This window comes from Lampetra planeri, unplaced genomic scaffold, assembly GCF_965212315.1.
Source record: "Lampetra planeri unplaced genomic scaffold, kcLamPlan1.2.h2 scaffold_654, whole genome shotgun sequence".
Lineage (NCBI taxonomy): Eukaryota > Metazoa > Chordata > Hyperoartia > Petromyzontiformes > Petromyzontidae > Lampetra > Lampetra planeri.
Window position 1 is genome coordinate 20,217 of NW_027615477.1, and position 21,670 is coordinate 41,886.

At 44.6% G+C, this 21,670-nt stretch overlaps 4 protein-coding genes across 4 annotated transcripts; 1 reads left to right on the plus strand and 3 right to left on the minus strand.

Moving 5' to 3' along the window:
* The first annotated feature begins 488 nt into the window (after window positions 1-488).
* Window positions 489-6,148, plus strand: LOC144741676 (transient receptor potential cation channel subfamily V member 6-like). Its single transcript, XM_078624184.1, is given in 21 exon segments — window positions 489-619; window positions 859-956; window positions 1,038-1,160; window positions 1,511-1,651; window positions 2,085-2,183; window positions 2,289-2,368; window positions 2,370-2,465; window positions 2,608-2,754; window positions 2,821-2,900; window positions 3,410-3,485; window positions 3,487-3,546; window positions 3,931-4,017; window positions 4,106-4,182; window positions 4,287-4,326; window positions 4,328-4,385; window positions 4,388-4,443; window positions 4,943-5,009; window positions 5,102-5,370; window positions 5,434-5,540; window positions 5,897-6,014; window positions 6,017-6,148. Coding segments are annotated over 21 exon segments (2,142 nt in total).
* Window positions 6,149-6,531: 383 nt separating this feature from the next.
* LOC144741674 (perlucin-like protein) lies at window positions 6,532-11,247 on the minus strand. The gene is made up of 6 exons (XM_078624182.1): window positions 11,181-11,247; window positions 10,936-11,034; window positions 8,469-8,576; window positions 7,501-7,652; window positions 7,299-7,396; window positions 6,532-6,679 (listed from the first exon to the last, which is right to left on the minus strand). The coding sequence occupies exons 1-6, from the start codon at window positions 11,245-11,247 to the stop codon at window positions 6,532-6,534; spliced, it is 672 nt and encodes a 223-aa protein (XP_078480308.1).
* A 765-nt stretch (window positions 11,248-12,012) lies between these two features.
* LOC144741677 (gamma-aminobutyric acid receptor-associated protein-like 1) lies at window positions 12,013-14,085 on the minus strand. The gene is made up of 4 exons (XM_078624186.1): window positions 13,996-14,085; window positions 13,486-13,564; window positions 12,522-12,640; window positions 12,013-12,078 (listed from the first exon to the last, which is right to left on the minus strand). The coding sequence occupies exons 1-4, from the start codon at window positions 14,083-14,085 to the stop codon at window positions 12,013-12,015; spliced, it is 354 nt and encodes a 117-aa protein (XP_078480312.1).
* A 2,426-nt stretch (window positions 14,086-16,511) lies between these two features.
* On the minus strand, window positions 16,512-20,799 carry LOC144741675 (rho guanine nucleotide exchange factor 5-like; the record flags this gene model as incomplete). Its single annotated transcript, XM_078624183.1, has 11 exons — window positions 16,512-16,654; window positions 16,784-16,888; window positions 17,266-17,336; window positions 17,428-17,571; window positions 17,688-17,830; window positions 18,650-18,739; window positions 18,814-18,888; window positions 18,976-19,105; window positions 19,208-19,360; window positions 19,520-19,691; window positions 20,440-20,799. Coding segments are annotated over 11 exons (1,586 nt in total), but the record flags the coding sequence as incomplete, so codon positions are not given.
* Window positions 20,800-21,670: the final 871 nt, after the last annotated feature.

Sequence of the window (21,670 nt, forward strand, 5' to 3'; positions counted from 1 at the left end):
TGAATCTGCCTGACGAAGGCAGTTGCTGCACTTGTGGACTGAGCGGTACGATGCGGTTTCCCTGCAGAGTTCCCGACCAGCGACAGGAAAGTGGTCGCCGTGTCTGTGTGTTCCCTGTTTCATCGACTCCCTTCAACCCGTTCATGCTCAGTCCCTTCCAGGTGTCTCCTCCCTTGTGGCTTGGCCATATATAACAGTGATGCCACAGGGATGTCACTCCTTCTCAGGAACATTCTGGAGCCACTTTTCAGTGTTATGACTGAGAGTCAGTAGACGCCTTTGTTGAAGAGTAAGACCGAGATACTTTCTGATTATTGTCACTGGATCGAAAAGCATCTCTAAGGAAATCTGTTGTCATGTGATGAATTAACCCTGCAGGACCTTTGGACCTTTGGCTGTATTCAGATTTTCCTTTTTTTTTTTTGGTTTTACTTTTTCTTTGCTCAAAGATACTCGGTTTATCTCCTAGAGTCAAACACCTGGAGTGGATGTCTCCATCTCTGGCCAGATCTGCTCCCAGCGAGCTCAACCACTGGTGGAGTCAGCTGCGGTTTCGCCTTCAGAACAAGAAAGGATGGAACGAGATGCTGGACGAGACCTTTCTGCTCCACACTAAACAGTAAGACGTGGATTCTGGGATGTTTTTAACCCCAGAGAGTTTATACTATACGACTTTTTTACTTTTATAACCTTTTCCTACTTTCAAATTTGTCGTTATAAGCCAATGAAGTTTGCCATTTTCCCCAAAATGTTCATAACTCTGTGTGTGTGTGTGTGTCTGTGTGTGTGTGTGTGTTTCTCACCCTATGAAGGGTCAAATGATAAAAGTTTAATTCAGCGACTTTCATTTGTCCTCAGCATGAATGACATTCCTTTATTTTACGCGGCGAAAAAGAACAGCGTGGGCTGCATCACCAAACTCCTCAGCTGCTCCTCCACCAACGTCTTCGAGCGAGGTGACGCCGCTCGCCGTGACGCCGCCTCACAAACCGCCTCACCTATCGTGTCCCGTGTCAGCTGTTACCTTTCCGCTTCAGGTGCCCTGGGCGAGACGGCGCTCCACGTCGCTGCCATGGCGGACAACCTGGAGGCGGCGGTGGCTCTGATGGACGGAGCGCCTGAACTCGTCAACGAGCCCATGACCTCCGACCTCTTCCAAGGTTGACGCTCGCCGGTGCAGAAAGAACACACTGAATGTCATCGTCGTGTGTGCGTGTGCGCGTGCATCTTTAAATACTAATGAAGAAAATGACAGAAAAGTAGACAATGTCCTTCACCTTCTTTTCTTTTTCTTTTTTTTTGTTTTTTTTTTCCAATTTATTTACAAGTCAGAGGTGTTGGACTTAATTCACTAACTGTTAAAACACTTTTGATAACATTTGATAATGTGAACAAGAGAGGGAGATGCAAAGAGAGTGAGTGAGAGACGTCTGAGCACCAACAGAACCTTCCGGTACACGCTGCAGGCTCAGTGCACTGATCCACGGTGTGATCTGTGTCTCTGTTTCAGGTGTGACTCCGCTCCACATCGCTGTGGTCAATCAGAACATCAATCTGGTCCATCATCTCATCAGTCGTGGGGCGGATGTGGCGACGCCCAGAGTCACTGGCCTCTACTTCAGGAAGAGGATCGGAGGACTCATCTACTACGGTGAGTCCAGATCCAGATCCAGGGAGCTCGGAGGGGGTCCAGGGTTCGGAGCCATTTGAGCCAGTTTATTTTGGTACATAAACACGTTCATGAACAAAGTGCACGGAGAGGGAAGAGAATAAAGGATATTCGCTTATTATCCACTTAAACGCCCACTGAAATTCTTGTCAATTCAAAATTTCAACCCCAGTTGCTTTTTTCTTTCTTCAAAATTTCTGATTAACAAATCTACAAATATTTATTCATAAATGTCCATATATACTTAATGCAAATATATAAATAAATGATAGGTATTTAATCGAATGAATGGTATTTAATAGTATTTATGATGATGATGATGATGATATAATCTGATACGTCTGTACTGTAGACGTCCATCAGAATATGTGTTTTTGTGGTGTGAAGAAATCTGAAATGCACATTTGGCCGCCAGGTGAGCACATCCTGTCATTTGCGGCATGTGCCGGGAACGAGGACATCATCTCCATGGTGATGGACGCGGGAGCCAGCACCAGAGCGCAGGACTCCCGAGGTACGACACGTTGCCTCTTTCCTACAAGTGAGACACGAACGCAAACGGGTCGCATTCATCTTAAAAACTTGTTTTCTGCTCGTGTGCCGACCATCGTCTCTCAAGGGAACACGGTGCTGCACATACTGGTTCTACAGCCCAATAAGACCATCGCCTGCCAGGCCATGGACCTGATCATGGCGCACCGACGCGGAGCTGGATCAGCTGGTGCCACTGGACATGGTGCCCAACTTCCGAGGCTTGACGCCTTTCAAACTGGCGGCCAAAGAGGGGAACGTTGTGGTGGAGTGAGGCGCACGCACACACACACACACACACACACACACACACACCACACACACACACACACACACACACACACACACAGGGTGATGGTTGTCACTCATCCCACCTTCACCGCTGAGGTTCCTTCTGTCACCTTCAGGCATTTCAGCACCTGGTTCATAAAAGGCGTGTTGTCCAGTGGAGTCTGGGCCCTTTGACCTCTAACCTCTATGATTTGACGGAGATTGATTCCTGGGCAGACGGCACGTCAGTGCTGGAGCTCATCGTGGGCAGCCAGCAGAGAGAGGTGCAGTAAGACCGTAGCTTTGAGCTGCAGCTGAGAGGCACTGAACACACGCGCTGTCTCCTCCAGGCGCGGAGGATACTGGAGGTGACGCCCGTGAGGCAGCTGGTCAGTCTGAAGTGGAACCTGTATGGAAAACACTACTTCAGGTACAGTTGGACATCTGAACGTCCCCGGTATGAGGCATGGGAATGATAATGGAGTCGTGTAACTATTTAACTGACTTGATCAAAATAATGTAACCGATTACATTTGATTTCTTTTCTAAACGTGCTCGAACTTACAGCAGCATCAACACTGACTATCGTCAAATAAATCACAAAGCACAACACGCAGCATCACTATCATTCAATCACACATTAAATAATATTATTAAAACATAGACTAGATTTTTGCAGAAATAATAATTAAAATTCTAATCATGAATATTTACATGAGTAACTTATTTTTTTGTAAATTTATGTACATTAATTTATTAATAATGTATTAATTTCATGTTTATTATATGTTATTTAATTCATGAAATTAATTATTTTTATTTAATTTTGAAATTATAATTAATTAACACTTTTTTTTCTCTCCAGTTTTTTCGCTGGTACGTATAACTGGTTGTTCCCCAACACTGCCTGTATGTCACTTGTCTGTTGTCCTCCCACAGACTGCTGATGCTGCTGTACCTGCTGTACATCGGGACTTTCACACTGTGTTGTGCATATCGCCCCCTGAAGGACACACCGGGAAAACTACACCCAGTCAGACATGGACAAAACCATCCGAGTGCAGAAAATGCTGCATGTGTGTTGGGATCGAACGCAAATATCACGTAACAGCTGGATGTGCTAGTACGCAGTCGTGCAGTACGTGCACCGATCTATTGAGGGAGCTGGTGGGCAGAGATGGAGTTAAAAAAAAAAAAAAAATCAACAAATCCTGCCACAATACATCGGTGCATGTACGACATAACTCACAGATCATGACAGATGAGACATGGTTCATCTTTAAATGAAATAATGACGGCAAAAACATCCAAAAAATCCAAATCGGAACCACAAACATACAAAGAAATTCATCTGATTTTGCGCCTTTTTGTGCCAGTGTGCACCTGCATATGACACCCAGTCTAAAAATATGACACTTTTCACATGAATACACATTATATTTCCTCTTCCTGTGCCGCAGGAGAGTTATGTGACATATGAGGACAACCTGCGGCTGGCAGGAGAGATCATCAGCGTCCTGGGGGCTCTCGTCATCCTGCTGCTGGAGGTCAGAGGCTGAATCGGTGCTTCAGCCTGGTGTCCACAGTCTGGTGCTTACAAACACACACATCCTGCCTCATCTCTCTCGCCAACAGATTCCCGACATCCTGAGAGTGGGAGCAAAGCGCTACTTTGGTCAGACGGCGCTCGGAGGCCCGTTCCACGTCATCCTGTACGTGTAGACCACCACCACATCGTACGAGTAATAACACAAAGGTTCTGAACGGTTCTGCTGTGTGTGCGTGTGTGTGTGTGTGTGTGTGCGTGTGCGTGCAGCATCAGCTACGCGTGCTTGGTGGTGCTGCTGTGTGTGTATCCGGGCCAGCGGGCTGCAGGGAGAGGCCGAGGTGATGGCTCTGTGCTTGGTCCTCGGCTGGAGTTCTTCGCCCGTGGTTTCGAGATGCTCGGTCCGTATGTCATCATGATCCAGAAGGTAGGAGAACCCTCCACCAGGGCCCGTCCCGTACAGCTGGTCAGTCGGAGGTTGCTCAACTCTGCAAAACAGGCTGTAACTTTCACTTTTAACCCTTTATAGGCCACTGGTTGGAATACTGGGAAATTTCAACCCCAGACAGTTATTAAGGGACATAAGTTGACTTTTTTTTAATAACTTTCGGCCGACACGGTAGTGAAAGTGCTTGGCACCGTCTCCTCATAGTGAGAGGCACCTGACTCTTTCTGTGTGCAGTTTGCGTGTGTCTGTGTGGGCTCTCGCTGGGTTCTCCAGCTTCCTCCCATCCCTCTAAACTGTCCACAGGACTGAATGTGAGCGTGAAATTTTTAAATGTTTAAAATGTGTTGTTACAAACATCAATGTGACCATACACACACACACACACACACACACACACACACCTGTCCACATATGCTCTAACCGCTTTGGTGTCGGAGGTTTATAGTTCAGACTAATTGCGTGTCTCATTTCCCTCTAGATTATATTTGGAGACCTGACAAAGTTCATGTGGCTGAGTTTCATTGTGCTCATGGGTTTCTCCACCTGTGAGTACAGTCTGGAGAACACTGTCGACATGGACGACGTCACAGTTTTGAAGTTGTCCCCCTTCATCGCGTCCCTGTTTTCCCCCTCTCAGCGCTGTGGATGGTGTACATGACCCAGGAGCCTGACTCCATCCCAGCGTACCGCTCCTTCCCCATCACCCTCTTCTCCCAGTTCGAGCTCAGCGTCGGTCTCATCGACCTGCCGGTGGACCACACGTTCACCACCCCCCCGATCGTCCACGTGCTGCACTGCGCCTTCTCCGTCGTGTCCTACATCCTGCTGCTCAACCTGCTGATCGCCATGATGAGCGACACGCACTGGCGTGTGGCCCAGGAGAGAGACGAGCTCTGGAGAACTCAGGTACGAAAGGTACGCGTGGTGCATGCTGTTGTCATGGTTACAGATGTCACGGTGGTGTCCCAGGTGGTGGCTACGACGCTGATGCTGGAGAGGAGGCTGCCCCGCTGCCTGTGGCCTCGACTCGGGGTGTGTGGGCTCAGCTACGGCCTGACGGAGCGTTGGTACCTCCGGTGAGTCAGGATCAGACGTCAGGGATTTAAAGGAGAATTACACCGAAAACAGCGTACAAACACAGTAGAATAATGTTACATTCAATCATCTTCTCCCGTTTACTCGCTGGAGGCGGTCCCAGCTGCCAACGGGTGAACGCCAGGGTTCAACCTGGACGAGTCACCAGCTCATCACTGGGCCACACGAAGGACAGACGACCATTCACACTCACATTCACACCTAAGGCCAATGTAGCATGACATGGTGGTTGGAGCCACATAGCAAGAAGGTCCGTGGGGTGGGCGCTCCGTGTGGTACTCTGGAGTACTCTGGCTTCACACATCAGGATGACGTCACGGGTGCTTTATTTCTGCAGAGTCGAGGACAGGAACGATCCCATGTTCCAAAAGATGCGGCGATACATCAAGGCTTTCTCCAAAGAGGATGACAAGGAAAAAGAGGAGGACTTAGAGAAAACCGACACCAAGACGGGGTCCGTCTCAGAAAAGCCAAACGATCCAGAAACAGAAGATCACTGGCCGGCTGGCAGATGATTCGCCACAGCGCTTTAGGTTTGGACGTGGAGCCCGAGGAGCCCGAGGACAACCAGGACATTAAATATGTCTAGAATGGAATTCTCCAAAGAGTGGACGACTCACCAGCTTCAAACCTGCGTCATCTCCTACTTCTGAACCAGAATCATCAGACTTTGTCTGTATCGTCAACGGTGCAATGATTCCTGCAGTATTACACTATAGTACATTATTTTTGTAGCAGTAGCACACGCTCAGCTAAACTAAAGCCAGATATTAACATATATTATGAACTGAACGACAGTTTATTGCCCGACAATAAAACCCCTTTGATTTGACTTTAATTTGTGGTGAACTTGTTGTCATGATCAGGATATAGGTGCTCAGATTCATGTTAAACGCAGCACGTCTTTCTCTGGAGGACACTGATGCTGAGGAGAATTATTTGAACGGTTGGCGGGAAATTCATGCGTCATGGTTACGGAGAAGAGAAAGGCGGCCTGAGCTGCAGCTGGCAGATGAAGTAGGCGTAGTCCTGACACGGGATGCTGATCCAGTTCTTCTCACGAGGGTTCTGACTCATCAGGAGCCCACATCCCTCCGCTGATGGAGGTTCCTTCCAGTAGCTGTAGAAACAAATCACAAACCGATCATTGCACTACAGGATACTGTAGTAAATAATTTCAGAACCATCTAACCGTTTTTGAATGTTTCCATTATTATTGTTTCATTCGTAGTCTTTGAATCATTTTCATAACTATAAGTCTGACTGTTATTCAGGGTTTCACTTTGTTTTAATCTTTGGCTTCATGTTTTCTTTTAAATCTCTTGTTGTGAAGCACTTTAAAGCTGTATGTGTCGTAGCAGGAGTGTCTGTTCTGGGAGCGAGGCTTGTGGCATTTGCCCCAGAAGCACCACGTCTGTGGAATCCTCAGTAGTGTCTGATTATAAACAGATAAAAGTGAATCGAATCTCATATTTTGTTCCTTTTATGTGTGTGACACACGTTTCTGGCAAGTTATTTTTACTATTACTACTACTGTTACTACTACTAATAACAATAGTTTTTTTAAATGTTTTAAAAGAAAACGTTTGCTTGTTCTGTAATTATTATATTACAATTAAAATTGAAAAATAATAACAATAATTTTAATTTAATTTAATTTAAAATTGAAAAAAAAAAAAAAAAAAAAAGGAGCTGAGTGTGCAGAGGCTCTTTTGCCAGCGAACCTGCTGGAGTCTCACCTTTGTCCCAGCACAGTGTTGTTGACCCAGGTCCATGAGGTTCCTCTGTAACTGAGTCCCATCCAGTACTGCAACTTCCCCTGTTCGGTCAGGAAGTTCTACAAGACAACGCAGCAGTCACACACCTTTCCTGTGTAAGCTCCTTTTTTTTCAATTCCATGTCGGTTTGTGCTGTGAGGACTAGTTAGGAGGACGGAGCCACCTGAACTGTCTGGTCGGTGATGATCACCAGAGATCCTCCGACAGAGCTGCAATTCTTCTGGCTCTCATCCCAGCTCAGCCTGGACGTGGACAGGTAGAAACAGGACCGACCGAACAACAGCCACCCGCGAGGGCAGTGCAGACATGGAAGGCCTCAAGGAGAGAAAGAATCGATTTCCATTTATGCACAAAGCAAATGCAGGACTTCCTGTATGCATGAGCACAAATGTACAGAATGTGTGTGAAAATAATAACACTGAGTGATCTCAGCTCGATGTGGCTGTTATATCACAACGAGTATTACTTCCTGTCAACAGAAAGCAGAACAAAACCAGTTTTCTCAGCTTCTCGGCAGGTTTTTATGTTCATCACTTTGTCTCAAACTCACATTGGGCTTGAGAACTGCGAGACTGAACCGGCACTGAAGCTTTGTACTGGCAGCCGGCAGATCCGGTTTGGACTAGAAATCAGAGTAAAGAGGGGGGAGTTTAGAGGAGGGAGAACATCAACAGCTTCAGGCTGCTGTTGTGCAAAGAACCACACGTCGCCCTTCCAAAGGCGTTTAGTTGAGAGATGTCGCAGCACGATCCTGCATATTTGTTCATTGTCATGTGTATTAACTCGTCAGTCAGAGGGAGTCATCTCAACTCAAAGTATTATTTCATTTCATATTTCATCATTTCACTGGAAAAAGTGGCAAAAGTTGGTCGAGAAATCATTCACCAATTTACACATTGTTGTAACTCATCTGTCTCCAGCTCTACATTTGACCAGAGATGGGCGGTTTAAAAAACAGTTCTCAGTAGACGGTTTTTGGAAACTCTTTCAACAGATCCCTGCTCTACAGTTCACAACGCCACTTCTCCACAAGCTGACCCCTGACCCCTTTAACCTCGTCTCAGCTGCCGTCTTCCACCAGATCTGCTGGAGGGCTTCGGTTCGGTGACAGCCATGGCTGCGGGTACTCACGTTGCACACTGAGAGCGATGACAGCCACCAGCAGGATCAGGCTGATTACCAGCAGGACGACGCATGCAGCACGGTACAGACGCAGGTTTCTTTCAGCCCGTTTGTCTGCTGAGACAGAGGCATCAGCCTGACGTTAGAGGGACACACATCCGGGCCGAGCAGAGCTCTGCAGCCTACCTTTGTCCCCCTCCAGCTCAACCGATGACTCTGAGTCACATGACAAGTTAGAACGCGCTTCATCTTTTTGGTGTGCACCATAGATGTGGCAGGTTTTGATGTACATGAGGAAAATAGTCCAGGAAACCGGAGAGTGGGGAGGCTTTTTCTTTTCCGTCTTCTTTTCTGTTGAGTCGACCAGCCCTGTCAGCCTGCAGCTTTAATCCGCCCCCCCCCCTGGTCTCATCACCATAGCAACATGGCCTCCCCTCAACCTCCAGCAGTATTGTCCTTCAGCTTCCACAACATTTGAGATGACGGTGTTTGTGTGGAAGTAGATAAAGTCAGTGAAACAAACAATGTGTTTGAGGTCAGTGGAGATCAGTGCTGGCGTCAAACCCGTTTCAGAGTCACAACACCGACACAAAAACTACAAAAACTACAAAAACGTGGTAAGTCTTCAAGCAAAGGGGAAGGAGGATTTCCTCTGAACACACCGTAGCTTGCTCTGCCTGTGATTACGATGTTGTGTCTGGAGTGTCTGGCTCGAAGTCGGTACGTCGGAATCATGTTGCAATCGGCCTTGTGCGCAGGAGATCATAGCATGACTCATCAATGCTCCTGACATTCTGCAATGACTCAGCTCTGTTCACAAGTCAGGAGCCTGAGGTGGGACGTTCGTCCGATCAGCTTTAGTTTAAGAGGACCTTCCATGCATTCACGCAGCCCAAGGTGCTTCACAGTAATATGCAACCATGAAAACAGAATAACATTTGAACAAACCACAATAAAACAAACAATAAAAACATTGAAAGTTGGCCCAGTAAAAACTACAGGTTTGTTTTATGACTGACTTCATCAATTCATTCGTTTAATTATTCACAGTTTTTATTTCCTGTTCCATTCTGTTCTGACCTCATAAAATGTCCACTCTGTGAGTTACAACAGGAGATTTGCCGACCAAGCATAAACTGTATTTGTAGGATTAATAATTAAGAAGTACAGATATTGTTCCTTGCGGGACTAATAAAAAGTTTCTTTCTTTCTTTTGAAACATGTTGTGTTGCTGAGTCGATGTTTAAAGGCCTAATAGCTACAACAATTTACACAGTGAGTTGTATTATGTATTTTACTTTATTTCTGTTTGTGGAATTGATCTTGTGTTTCTGCTGAATCGCGTTCGCCTCAAGTTCTTTTGATTAAGTGTTGTGGGGTAAAAAAAAAACACACACACAAGGATATATCAGTTCACTAGAACCTCTCATGGACTGTACCCACGTTTACAAATGAATGTGTGATTTTATTTCATTTTATTGCGCTGGGTGGATTTGAATCAAACAATAGACCGCTAAAGTCCCGTTCAAAGGTCAACAGGTCTTTCTTTCTTCTTTCTTGGTGGGGCTTTCTTCTTGTTTTCAACATAAATGTCTTTCTATTTCTCCCAGACATTTACAGGCCGATGGTTCGGTGTTGTGAAATGAAATTTTGGCCGAGCTCTTGTTGTAAATAGACGCCACAGAGGGACAAGTGAAATATTGTACTCTTCTGCTGCAAAGGTTATACTTTCACGTAACAACAGAGTTCCTTCATTAATGAATAACAGATAAAACACCAAAAACAAAGCTCAGTGCATTGTTGTCACAGTGATAAATCCGTTTTACTATTTAGTCAGAATGATGACGCAATACCTTCATTCTGTATTTATGGGAACACAGATAGGGTGTGTTTTACTGTTGTAAAAAAAAAAAAAAGATATTTGCATTATCTAATATTACGTTAACATGAGTTATGAATGAATAATCACTTTGTATATATTCATTATGAAATGAACAAGTGAACTTTTATCTTTTTAATATTGTGAATCTATATCTATGATTTTATTTGTTAGTATTTAATTGTTCATGTCGACTATTTTATTTCATTGATGCATTTGTTGCTATTTGTCATGAAAAATTTCATACTTTTTGTGACTGTGGTGATAGTAGTTAGTTTGAACACTTGACGTTAATAATAATGGAACTTAATTCTACACATCTCAAGTCTCTTTTAAAGAGTCAAAAAATAGATAACATATGATATGATGAAACAACAGTCCAACTTTCATGTCTTTTTGTCAATCATTTTTCTTTTTTAATTTTTGGGGATTTTTAAAAATTATTCTTTATAATTTTTTATTATATAATTTTTTTTTTTTTTAATCAATCATTTTCCTGGGGAACACATCAGTGACAGGGTGTGGTGAAGCCCTGACCTGCTGCAGGTTTGAGCCTGTTGTTTTTGGTGGAAACGTGAGAGAAAACCCCAAGTTTACCTGGTTGTTTTTGTGAAGCAGGACTGAAAAAGGCCTCTGAGTAAATGTCCTCTGATGGCTTCTTCAGCCGAGAGTAGTGGTAGTCTCCTTCAAGTGGATCTAAAACCAAACAAGAAAGACGCATTTAAGCAGAGCTGGAAATCAAACACAGATCATAGAAATTAATTATTGACATTTGTGACAAAGTCTAATTCCCTGTGTCCAAAACTTGAAACTTATTCTAAAGTAGCTAAAACTTCCCTCACCTTGAGGTTTGGCCTCCAGCAGATCATTTCCTGCTTCACCTCCCGTGTCGATCTCCTTCATCTCCATGGCTCCGTTGGTGTGTTTCTCTAACTTTCGTTTTCACCCTGATAAGTCTCCGTTCAGTCGGACCTTATCACCTGACAACAAAGGTCTCAAGCCTACTGTGACGCAGACATGACTCCTGCAGACGAGGGGAGGATGTAAACATAATAGAGCATTTTTCAAGGCGTGCATGTATCCTGTGAGGGTATGACTTCACTGTTTGGTTAAAATTACTTCTTCCCCATGAACGTGTGTCCTTCCCCTAAACCAGAGGACTAGGCAGAAGCTTAACAAGTGACTATCTTTAAATCTATATAGTCAAGTGAATGAACTATGTGTCCAAACTGCTGACTGGTAGTGAATATATACTAATAACACAAGTAGTAATACTAAGAGGACGAATCGTTTTGCTGAATTTTATTTTGGAAAAATGAGAAATCAACACTCATGCACTTTCACTTTTATTTGCCACAAAAAAAAATGTATATTAATTTACAAAAACAAAACTATTTGCATTAAATACAAATGAAAAAGAATGAGGAGAGAGCTCTCAAATTCGTGTAACTTCCTTTTTCCACGACATACATTCTGTTTCTTTGAATTCATCTTGTTGCTCAATTCTTTTACCAAGTAGCACCCGAAGCCAACTCTTCTGCTTTGGACTCACACCTTTCCTCCAGCCCGTAGTTCTGTATACCGTAACTTATATATAGAGTATTAATGCTGTGTAGCGTTCAAAAGTCTTTCCTCCTCTTTTCGTCCTCAAGCTCTCCCGTCTTTCGTGTCTGCTCAGGCGCCGTACACGCTCTCGTTGCTGTAGGTCATGTAGAGGAACAGGTCTTCTTCGTGGTGCTCCTGTGAACAGATGACATGAAAATATATGACCCTGAATACACGCACAGACATAATACGTCCACTTTATCGTACGTCATACTACTACTTACACCTGAAAGTTGTGCATGTACGACGTTGGCACCCAGTAACAACACAACTACTACGATTGATACTGAAATTGTTTGGTGGATAAAATAGTTTTCACAGACTCCCTCTTTGGTTATATCGGCTGCAACAGACGGACAAAAAAAAAAAAAAACAGGAACTGTGACAAAAAGGAGCATTTTTGTTTCCCCCTCAAAATGTCCGGTAAGTTTTCAGATGAATATTCATGAGTCTGGACTGGAAAGTTGAGCAGGAAGGATGTTTGCGAAACAGTCGAAGCTTGTTTACAGGGTTGAGAACTCACAAACAACCTCGCACTGACACACGCTGGGTGGTCCTGTGCAAAAAAGTGCATTTACCTCGTATACGGCAGAGAGGGGGGAGCTGGACGGGGGGAGGGAGTTGTTGACGAAGAAGAACAGCGCCTCCTCCGGTCTCAGAGACACACGCTGGCGAATCAGGAAGCACAACTGGCCCACTACTCAAACAACAACAAAAAAAAAAAAAGGAAGGAAGGCGAGAACGAGAGAGAGAGAGAAAGAAAGATGGTCAGCGGAGGTCACACGTCGGTTTCATTTCACAAGACATTGACACGCGAGACAGTCGGTTCCAGGAACACAGACGGGACCTACGAAGAAACGGGCTGCTTTTGGATTAAAGGAAATTAAAAACACACATCACAAACAGAGGTTGGCAACAGCAAAAGAAGACAGCAGCTTCATTTATCTCTACTCCTACTACTACTGTTGTGGATATAATGCAGTAAATTCCCACTCTGTGGGACAATAAAGGCTCATCTTATCTTATCTTATCTTGATGCCTGCAGGTTTTGACTTTTCAACTGTCCTGAGATCATCCTCAAGCACTTTACAGAAAAAGCAGGACACAAAGTAGACGCACAGATCACATCTCTGCTGGCGTTGAACGGTGGGACTGCGGTTCAAGTCCGCACAAAATAACAGAACCACAATCTCATCTGCACCCACTTTTCTTTATCAGGTTGTCAAGTTGACACTTAAGGCAGCTTGGGGTCACAGCGGACCACCGCGGGCATCTGGTACCTACATGTACATGCTAATACTCAAGTTACAATGTGTAAGCCCGTAGTCAAGAAACGAGCGCGTTCAACTTTGGTGCTGGAATGACGTAAACTTCCCCTGCTGCGGGACAATAAAGGCTGATCATATCTTTTCTTATCTTAAAAAGGAAGTTGCTGTTGTAATATTGACGCTCACTTGTGTTGGAGGAGATAGAGGCTCCCGCTGAGCGAACAGCTCTGTCATTTCACAGAGTATTGGTGTTCTGTGTGTGTGTATCAGTCACCTGTTAAATCTGAGGGCACTAAGTACTTCTTCTTGTCCAGTTCAGGAGCTCGTGACCTCAGCGCCCTCTCCACGATGATCTGGAAAAGTAGACACACAAACACGCAAACATTTTCATATGTTTGTTTGGCATCTGTCCACGGGGGCCGACCAGTCGCAGGTGTGTAACCAGCGTTCCGCTGCATGAAACAACGTGCACGTGACTTGAAAGCCTCTGACGTCTTGGTGTTTGATGACACTCGGCTGTGGAACCGTGATTCCTGTGTTATTTTAAGAGACTGGGTCAGTGATGGAGCCGCTGTGGCTCCAAAGCGCTGACTCAGCTGTGGCAGAATACACAAACCTGGTTGCAGATACTACAGTATACTGAGTCAAAGTTTATATTTGCCAACAACATGAAGGCTTGTGATCATAGAACAGTGTTTGTTTGTTTGAGAATCAACAGGTGAATGGTTGGGAGTGTCAGACTCGTCTTAAAAAAAATGTATTCGTTTGCTGTCCGAATACTAACCGGGATCTTGTCAGGGTGCTTGGCCCGGACCCGCTCTCCTTCTGCTCTCCTGACTTCCAGTGGTACTGAGCGTTGGTACTGACTCCCCATCTGAAGCGTACGAACAGCAGAGAAGCAGACAAACAACACACGAAAACATCAAGTTCCTGACAACAGCATTGTTGCTAGTGGAGACAAAGGAGAAAGGCTGCTGACTTCACCGACGAGAGGATGGAGTCAACAAGTGACACAGAGACTGAGGAACTGCAGGATCGCTGCACATTTAGTGGGATGTTTCATTAAATCCACGGAGGTCACAGCAGGACTCCGTAGGTGAAAAGATAAAACGTTATCAACCACCAGATATACTGACATTACTGATTAAACCAACATGCTTGACCTTTGTACCTGTGTCGTACCTGACTGCTGCCATGTATTTTCATTTGTTCATTTTGGTTTTGTAGTTGTTTTGAGCCAGGACGAAAAGTAATAAACCTGAAAAAAATAAAACGACCTACTATAGGGGCATAATAAGGACTTATGTTCCTGCCAAACGCCAACATAAACTCTGAAGTATGTAACAATAAAATGTCCATTTAGTTGAATGCGTTCACAATTTCTCTGCAGGATTTGTAGTTTTCCCCATGAAATTCCAAATGCACGAAGACTTTGAAGAGGGTGAAACCTCCAGATGTCGTTTACTCCTCACAGACACACCTGCTGATTCCTGTTTGCACTTATTTGGGACCAAACTGTGGATGTAAAAGTATTTGACAGGGTAAACTTAATGTTTTTTTCTTTGATTGTTTGGTCTTATAATTACAAACAACGTGTAACCTTCTTTCTGATGTCTGTGGTCGAGACGACACAAACGTTCGGGGTCACGATGTTTGGGGTCATCTGACGAGTCACGGCTCACGACAACAGAGGACCCAGGCTCCCTGCTTCTACACTGACTCCTGAAACGACCTCAGAGACACACCGAACTGCAACTGGCTTCGGACAATCGCCTTTAAACATCGGTACCGTAAACCAACGGTTAACCTGCTTGCGTACACGCATGCTAACTGCGGCTAACAATTCAGCAAGGTTCTGTTAACGTACCTTTGAAGACGACACAAATCGCTCTCACTCAAATACACTCTCTGTCGGTTGAAATATGAACCAAAAAAGCCTTAACTGAAAAGGTTTTGCTCAGATTTCTGTCATAACTGAGGGAATGCAAACGCCTTAAAGATGTCGACTGGTCCGCTTGACGAAAACAACAAACACTGCAGAGCCCCGCCCAGTTCGTCTGTGACCAATCGGAGATGAGAATTTAGACTGACAGAAGCGTTGTCCAATTAAAGTCAACCAACGGCGGGTGTGAGTGGACTGCGTTGGCTGTCAATCAGAGCACACACCGCCCTGAATTTAATGATTGATGGCGCATTTCACCAATCGCTGCTCCAGAGCGTCGTGCGTGCACGCCCATGTTTACGCCCAATGAGGGCCTACGTGCGTTGCGTGCGCGCCCCCCCCATCCCCCTACTACGTGTTGTTTACCTCGTTTCAACAACCTCTGCAGGCACATGCCAGGAGGTTCGTAAAACACAGTCGCTCAAATGATTGTAAACACTCAACTTGTTCTCAGTGACTGTAAGCAGATCCGTGATGATAAACCAGTTTTTATTAGAAACGGAAAACGGACTCAAACGGAATCTCTTTGTGGGGAACCAGCAGCTTACTCAGGAAATTGGGCTTTAACGCTGATGTAAACAATTCCTATAGCTGTACCAACTGTAATATACTGCAACCATGTTCTTACTACATTCGTCCCATTACTGGGACGATATTTCACTACTGAGAATGTGTCATCGCAAGTATATCAGAAAATACTCAAAAATACTACGAGTCGTCACCTCATCTCGAGGTTGACGTGTGGCACCTTTGGTCCATTCACAGTACAAAATGAACTGTCCATGGTTTTGGTGGATGGATGTAGGAAGCTGGAGTACCCAGAGACAGAATTTACTCTATATTTATTGAAATGTACTATGCGTAACTTATTAAACTCTCTACACGTACCACTTGAAGTACAAGAAGCAGATTTTCTGTCAGGTCTCCGACATGCAGGGGCCCACAGTTTAATGAGCACGGATCACAAAAACATTCCTTTTACATTCTGTTTACATTTTGTTCAATATACACATAATACTATACTTTCCAGAAAATAACATTTTGTTGGAAAAAGCTTGAACTCTCCTTTAAAATACATTGCTAAAACCACCAGTCAGTTGATGTATTATAGGAACAAAATGTTGACGGTTGTGGCGATAATGTTTTATAGAGTCACGAGTGGGACATCATGTTATTTCCGGAAGTTTTCTTACAGCATTTTACTTGTTGCACTGTTGTAAACAATTCAAAGACCGACACCCCCATTTGGAGCACTAAATGTCCACTCCTCATTCCGTCCAGCATGCATCCTAAACCAACTGAGAGTCTTATCACCGACAGCCTACGCTGGATGCCTCTCTGTGAAGGTCCGTTCCACGTCATACTGTAGCTGTGGCTGTTGTTAGCTTGAGGGCATCGGACAGATTGCGTTGTCGGACTCTGGAGTTGGTTATCAATTCCAAATGGGACTCGGGCACCCATCCACGATGTCGATCTGACAGTCTGGTCCCCTCTACCCAACCTGGAAAACGTAGGAAGTAGGCAATGTCAACAAATGCTTCTCCAAACATAAGGTTCCATGCAGTGCTGCAGTCAAACAGAGGGAATGAGGGGTCATTTTCTCAGCGGGAATGATAGGAGAGGTTCTTACCGTCACTGCTTTGTTGGTGTACCAATATGATATCGGCTTTTTCTAAAGACAGCTCATCGGGCGGCTGGGAAACAAAAGCCCTGATACACTGCATCTGAGGGAAATCTGAAGGGAGAGAACATGTGTCTGAGCTGCAGTCTTCAAAGATCAATGATGCACTGATATGTTTCACACTGTAAACAGGTTTGTCCAAACCAACACCACCAAGTTCAGATCTTTATTTTACAAGGTCTTCTCTCAGCCTTTAGTCGGTTTCTGCGTGAACCTGCAGAATCCAGTTTGAAGTAAATACAGGATAAGCTGCTGTTAGTCAGTATTCTGCTCTAATGGGGGGCCCAATGCAGAAAATACTGTTGAGGTTTGCTCAGTCACTTCAAACACATTTCTACCTCTAAAGAAACTCAGACAGAAAGTGCAAAAACACAGAGCATTTGTGCTGGATGTCAAATAAAAGCAGCAGCATCATCTGAACCATATTTCACCTTGTGCAGAAGAAAAATCGATTTCAGGATGAGGTCGGGAAAGGGCTGATATCCAACGTAGCTTATCACTCCTGAAGGACAGACGAGCACCCCTTGTGTAAATCTGTCTGCACTCTGTGACACAACAACGGGTAATTCCTCTCCAGTCGGTCAGTGTCTTACTGTGTGTCGGTCCGTAGCAGCAGGGATTTGTGTGACATGTGCAGCCTGAACAGGTTCTTCTGCAGGGAGTGAAGTTTGACGCGGCAGTTCTCCGCACGCAGCTCCGACACTGGAGCGTGGTCGATCACCGTGAACCTCCCCCCTCTGGACGGCACAGACGGCGGAAGGAAACAGAGCGATGAGATCGATGACGAGGTACGCAGGATGCAGGAAATGTTTTTTCATCACTTTATCACTAGGATCGGTGTGGCCGGACTCACTCTTTTTGTTGTGAAAGCAGCAAGTAGTCATTGAAAAGGTGCAAGTAAACATTCCTCTCTGTGTCCTTCAGAGAGAAATCCATCAGCTCGGTGACCGGTCCCTGACGCACCAACCTCCGAGACTGGCTGATCAGAGGAAGAGTCTGCACCACGGACACAGACACAGACAGAATGTCATGATGACAGGTCGACTTGCAGTTTATTGCGTGCTCGTGTTTTTATTTTTGTGTCTGCGTGGTGTGGCCTCATTCTCACGCTGCCTAACTGATCCTGTGACTCAGCTGTGTCTGGAGAGCAGGTTTAATGAAACCCCGAGTTGTTAATACATAAAGGAGGAAAACTCTGTAGACATCTCCCAATTCCAGGCTTAAAGATACATTTTCAAGATATATATATGTATAAAATATTTATAATAATAATAATATAATATATAACCAGTGATGTAACTTATATTGGACGGCATATCCACAGTATCAGTCTAGAAAATACCATTTTATTATTAGAATGTTTTGCAAAAAGTGAAAAAAATCCTTTATGCAGGATTTACTGCAGTGAGGAGACTTCTCTCGTGAAGGAGCGCAACCCTTGTTGACAGGAGGCTTTATTCAGCAATGACGATGTACAGGATATGCATACAATTGCTGCTGTTGTTTCATTTTGTTCTATAAGATTGATGGATTGATTCATCGTCTCCCGGCAATTTTAAAGTGACCAATTAACCTCAGCATGCTATTGGAGGTGGGAGAAACCCGGCGTACCCGCAGAGAAGCCTATGCAGACACTGGGAGAGCATGCAAACCACGGACCACGCTAACCACTGTACCACCGTGTCACCATTCTGTAATCAAAAGTTGTTCACCAAAAAAAAAAGACGCACGGTGACAGCCAATGTATGTTAAACACTTCTTGTGTCACATGGTCACTGTGAGCCAATGATGGAATAATTACTAATAATCACTCACCCTGCACTCAAAGTCCACCTTCGCGCTCAGGGAGACCAGGGACTCGATGCTTTCCATTTGGGAGATGCTGTCGTTACTCTCCTGAATCAGCTACAAGAGGGAAGAGTGACGATGCAGAGAAATGTGCGGAAAATCTGTGCAGAATCTATGGTAACACAGCTTACTTTCTCCAGAAGCTTCAAGGCTTTGATGGCCTGCGTCGCCTCCACTGTGCCTGGAGTTGTTCTCTTCACAATGTTCTGGACAGGAAGAGTGTGTGCGTTAAAACCAGACGAGGACGGCAAAATTGAACCTTTGAATACTAGAAAAGTACTACAAAACCGAACCTGGACCAGCAGCTTGATTCGTGTGATTCTTTGGAATGGAAGGACGAGGAAGGAGCGAAGAGGAAGTCTCTGACAAACGAGACTTCTCTCTAATTTCTCCACAATCCGTTTGAACCCTTGATTCTCATTCCTGGAAGAAAAGACAGATGGGGGGGGGGGTCTATCAAAAGGGAGCCAGAGGAGAAGAGCCTAGAAACATCCTGGAGGGCTTCAGGTGACACCAGCAGCTTACATGAGTCTCTGGTAGGTGGCGTCCTGATAGGACTGGTTGGTGAGGTAGGGCACGTAAACCATTTTGAAGCGCTGACAGTGTCGAGCGATGATGTCACACACCGTGAAGTGCATGATGTCAGACTCCAATCGCTCCTCCAGCTTTGACAAAAAACTGGACAAATAAAAAACACAAGTTGGATGGTTTCTCCACAGTAAAAAAAAAAAAAAATCACCACAGCTCTACGTGTTTCATCCTGAATGCTTCATGTGCATGTAAGTACAGATGTAGATCAGATGGACGTGGGCGCATAGAGTTATTAACACATCTGACCTGTGGCTAATGGCTCGAACATCCGCGAGCCTGGAAAACAGCCAGTTCCGATCCTGTGTGGTCAACAGCGCCCCCAGCTGTTTGGATTTGACAAAATGCTCCACAACAATGTCCAAACTTCTGCAGTAGGAGGCCTCCGAGGTCACAACTTCAAATCTGACCTGAGGCAGGCAAACGAGACAAACACACGAGATGAATACATTCTGACTGAGACAAACTTTTGGTTTTAAAAGATCGTATCACTTTTACCGGCCACACTCGTGATTGCTTGTACCAATTAAATGTATTACTGTATTATTGTTGTAGTTGATAAAGCTGACGAGTCACAAACATCTGACTAACAGGAAGGAAGACGTCACGGTAAATTGACGTCATCCGGCTCATACGTAATCCAGTGAGCTCTTATGTGGTTGTATCTTCTGACAGGCGCCGCTGCATTCGTTTTGCCTCATGTATTACCAGGAAATGGCTGCGTCACGTTCGTTCAAAACATTTCCCATAAATCACTAACCGAAAGGAAGAGAAACTGTTGATGCCCAAAACTGTCTAGGGGCACTTGTTACGGTACTTAGTTTATCTGTTCAAAGATGAATACACACACACATACACACACGTTTGAAATTACTTATTTAGTCTATGTATGTCAGCAAAAATATGCATATATATATATATATATATATATACATAAAATTTGTGAATTAATTTTCAAGGCTTCTTGAAAACCTAAATAAACAGAGTGATTAAAAAATATTCATCAATTTATGTATTTTGTTTATTATTTTAATTTGTTCATTTCTGGGTATAATTTTATAAATTGTGTTTGATTTTATAAACATTTTTTATAATTTATTTTGGTTTTCTCTGCTAGAATTGTGAGTGTTACATGTGTAGTAAGATGATGCGTTACCCTCCTGCAGACCGCCGCTGGTCCTCTGTAAGCTCCTCCAGCTCAGAGCTGTTCCTGACCCCCGGCAGCTCCCGCCACAGCGTGGGCGACTGCGTGAGCGTGAGGGAGAGACGTGGGGAGGAAGGCCTGCCCTCACACCTAGGGGGCTCGGGGAGCGGCAAGCTTCTGACACTGGTGATGGAGCCGCTGTGGGACAAAGAGTGGGGGTGTGGGACCGGGGGCAGGGGCGGGAGAGGCCTGCGCGCCGGAGGGGGTGAGGCAGCCGGAGACGGTGTAGCGTCCTCGCACACAGAGTGAACGTCAGAGCGAGCCTGGCGCAGGATCTCAGAGTTCTGGGCCTCCTCGCTGTACTGTTGGTAGAGCTGGGCAGCATCTGAGACACACACACACACACACACACACACACAGAAGAAGGACAACACACAAAGGTACGACAGGCCAAGAGAAAAGAGAGACACGGGAAAGGTGTTAGCCAAGAGGAGTTGTTTGCGTTTGACATTCCTTTTACACACACTTGACGGAATGCGACGTCACGGCAGCAGCTGTTTTCCCCCTCAAGTTAGGAGGTATGAATGCTTGCAGAAACCTGTCTGTAACCTGTCTGCAGACACACACGTACACTCAGCAGCGACTCCGTCAGCTACACCGCCACCTCTGCTCTGTAACGCAACACAGATTCCCCGTAATATTGTTGACGTAGAAAGTGTGTGTCTGCCTCATCGAAGGTGTTATAAACACATTTGAACAATCTCCATTCACTGTAAACCTGTAAAAATCTCCAAGATGGCGGTTCCAGGTATTGTGCTTACAAGAACCATCCTTTGTTTACTACAAACACTCAAAATCAAAAGAATAATTGTCTTATTTTGAGTCAAAATGTCTCACTTCTAGTCAGAAATGTGTCATTACGCATATAACAAAACAAATCACCTGTAAAAGCAACTTGTTTTTAGACGTTTTCGCTTATTTCAAGCAAATTTTCTCTCAAATGTACCAGTCTAAAATCTACCAGTGCAATAAGATGCTTGCTTGCTTGGCAGGTTTTTCTGTTTTTTTTTAATGTGAAAATTTGCTTAAAACAAGTGAAGATTGTTTAACAACAACTTACCCTTTCGGGTGATGTGTCTTAAATAGACTTTCTAACAAGAAATAAATAGACCAATAAAAAATATTTTTGAATTGTTTGAGTGTTCCAGTGTTGAATTTATAAAGGTTTGCATAGATTGTAAATCAACCATAGGTCT

Excerpts from the sequence above, each read along its gene's own strand:
- LOC144741674 (XM_078624182.1), bottom strand. The coding sequence starts at position 11,247 with ATGGAGATGAAGGAGATCGACACGGGAGGTGAAGCAGGAAATGATCTG. Across the intron at positions 8,577-10,935 it reads TGCTTCACAAAAACAACCAG|CAGACAAACGGGCTGAAAGA; the intron begins GTAAACTTGGGG and ends CCTCTGTCTCAG. Across the intron at positions 6,680-7,298 it reads AACACTGTGCTGGGACAAAG|CTACTGGAAGGAACCTCCAT; the intron begins GTGAGACTCCAG and ends TTGTTTCTACAG.
- LOC144741677 (XM_078624186.1), bottom strand. The coding sequence starts at position 14,085 with ATGGGGAGTCAGTACCAACGCTCAGTACCACTGGAAGTCAGGAGAGCA. Across the intron at positions 13,565-13,995 it reads AGCACCCTGACAAGATCCCG|ATCATCGTGGAGAGGGCGCT; the intron begins GTTAGTATTCGG and ends CTACTTTTCCAG. Across the intron at positions 12,079-12,521 it reads CCCTCTCTGCCGTATACGAG|GAGCACCACGAAGAAGACCT; the intron begins GTAAATGCACTT and ends ATCTGTTCACAG.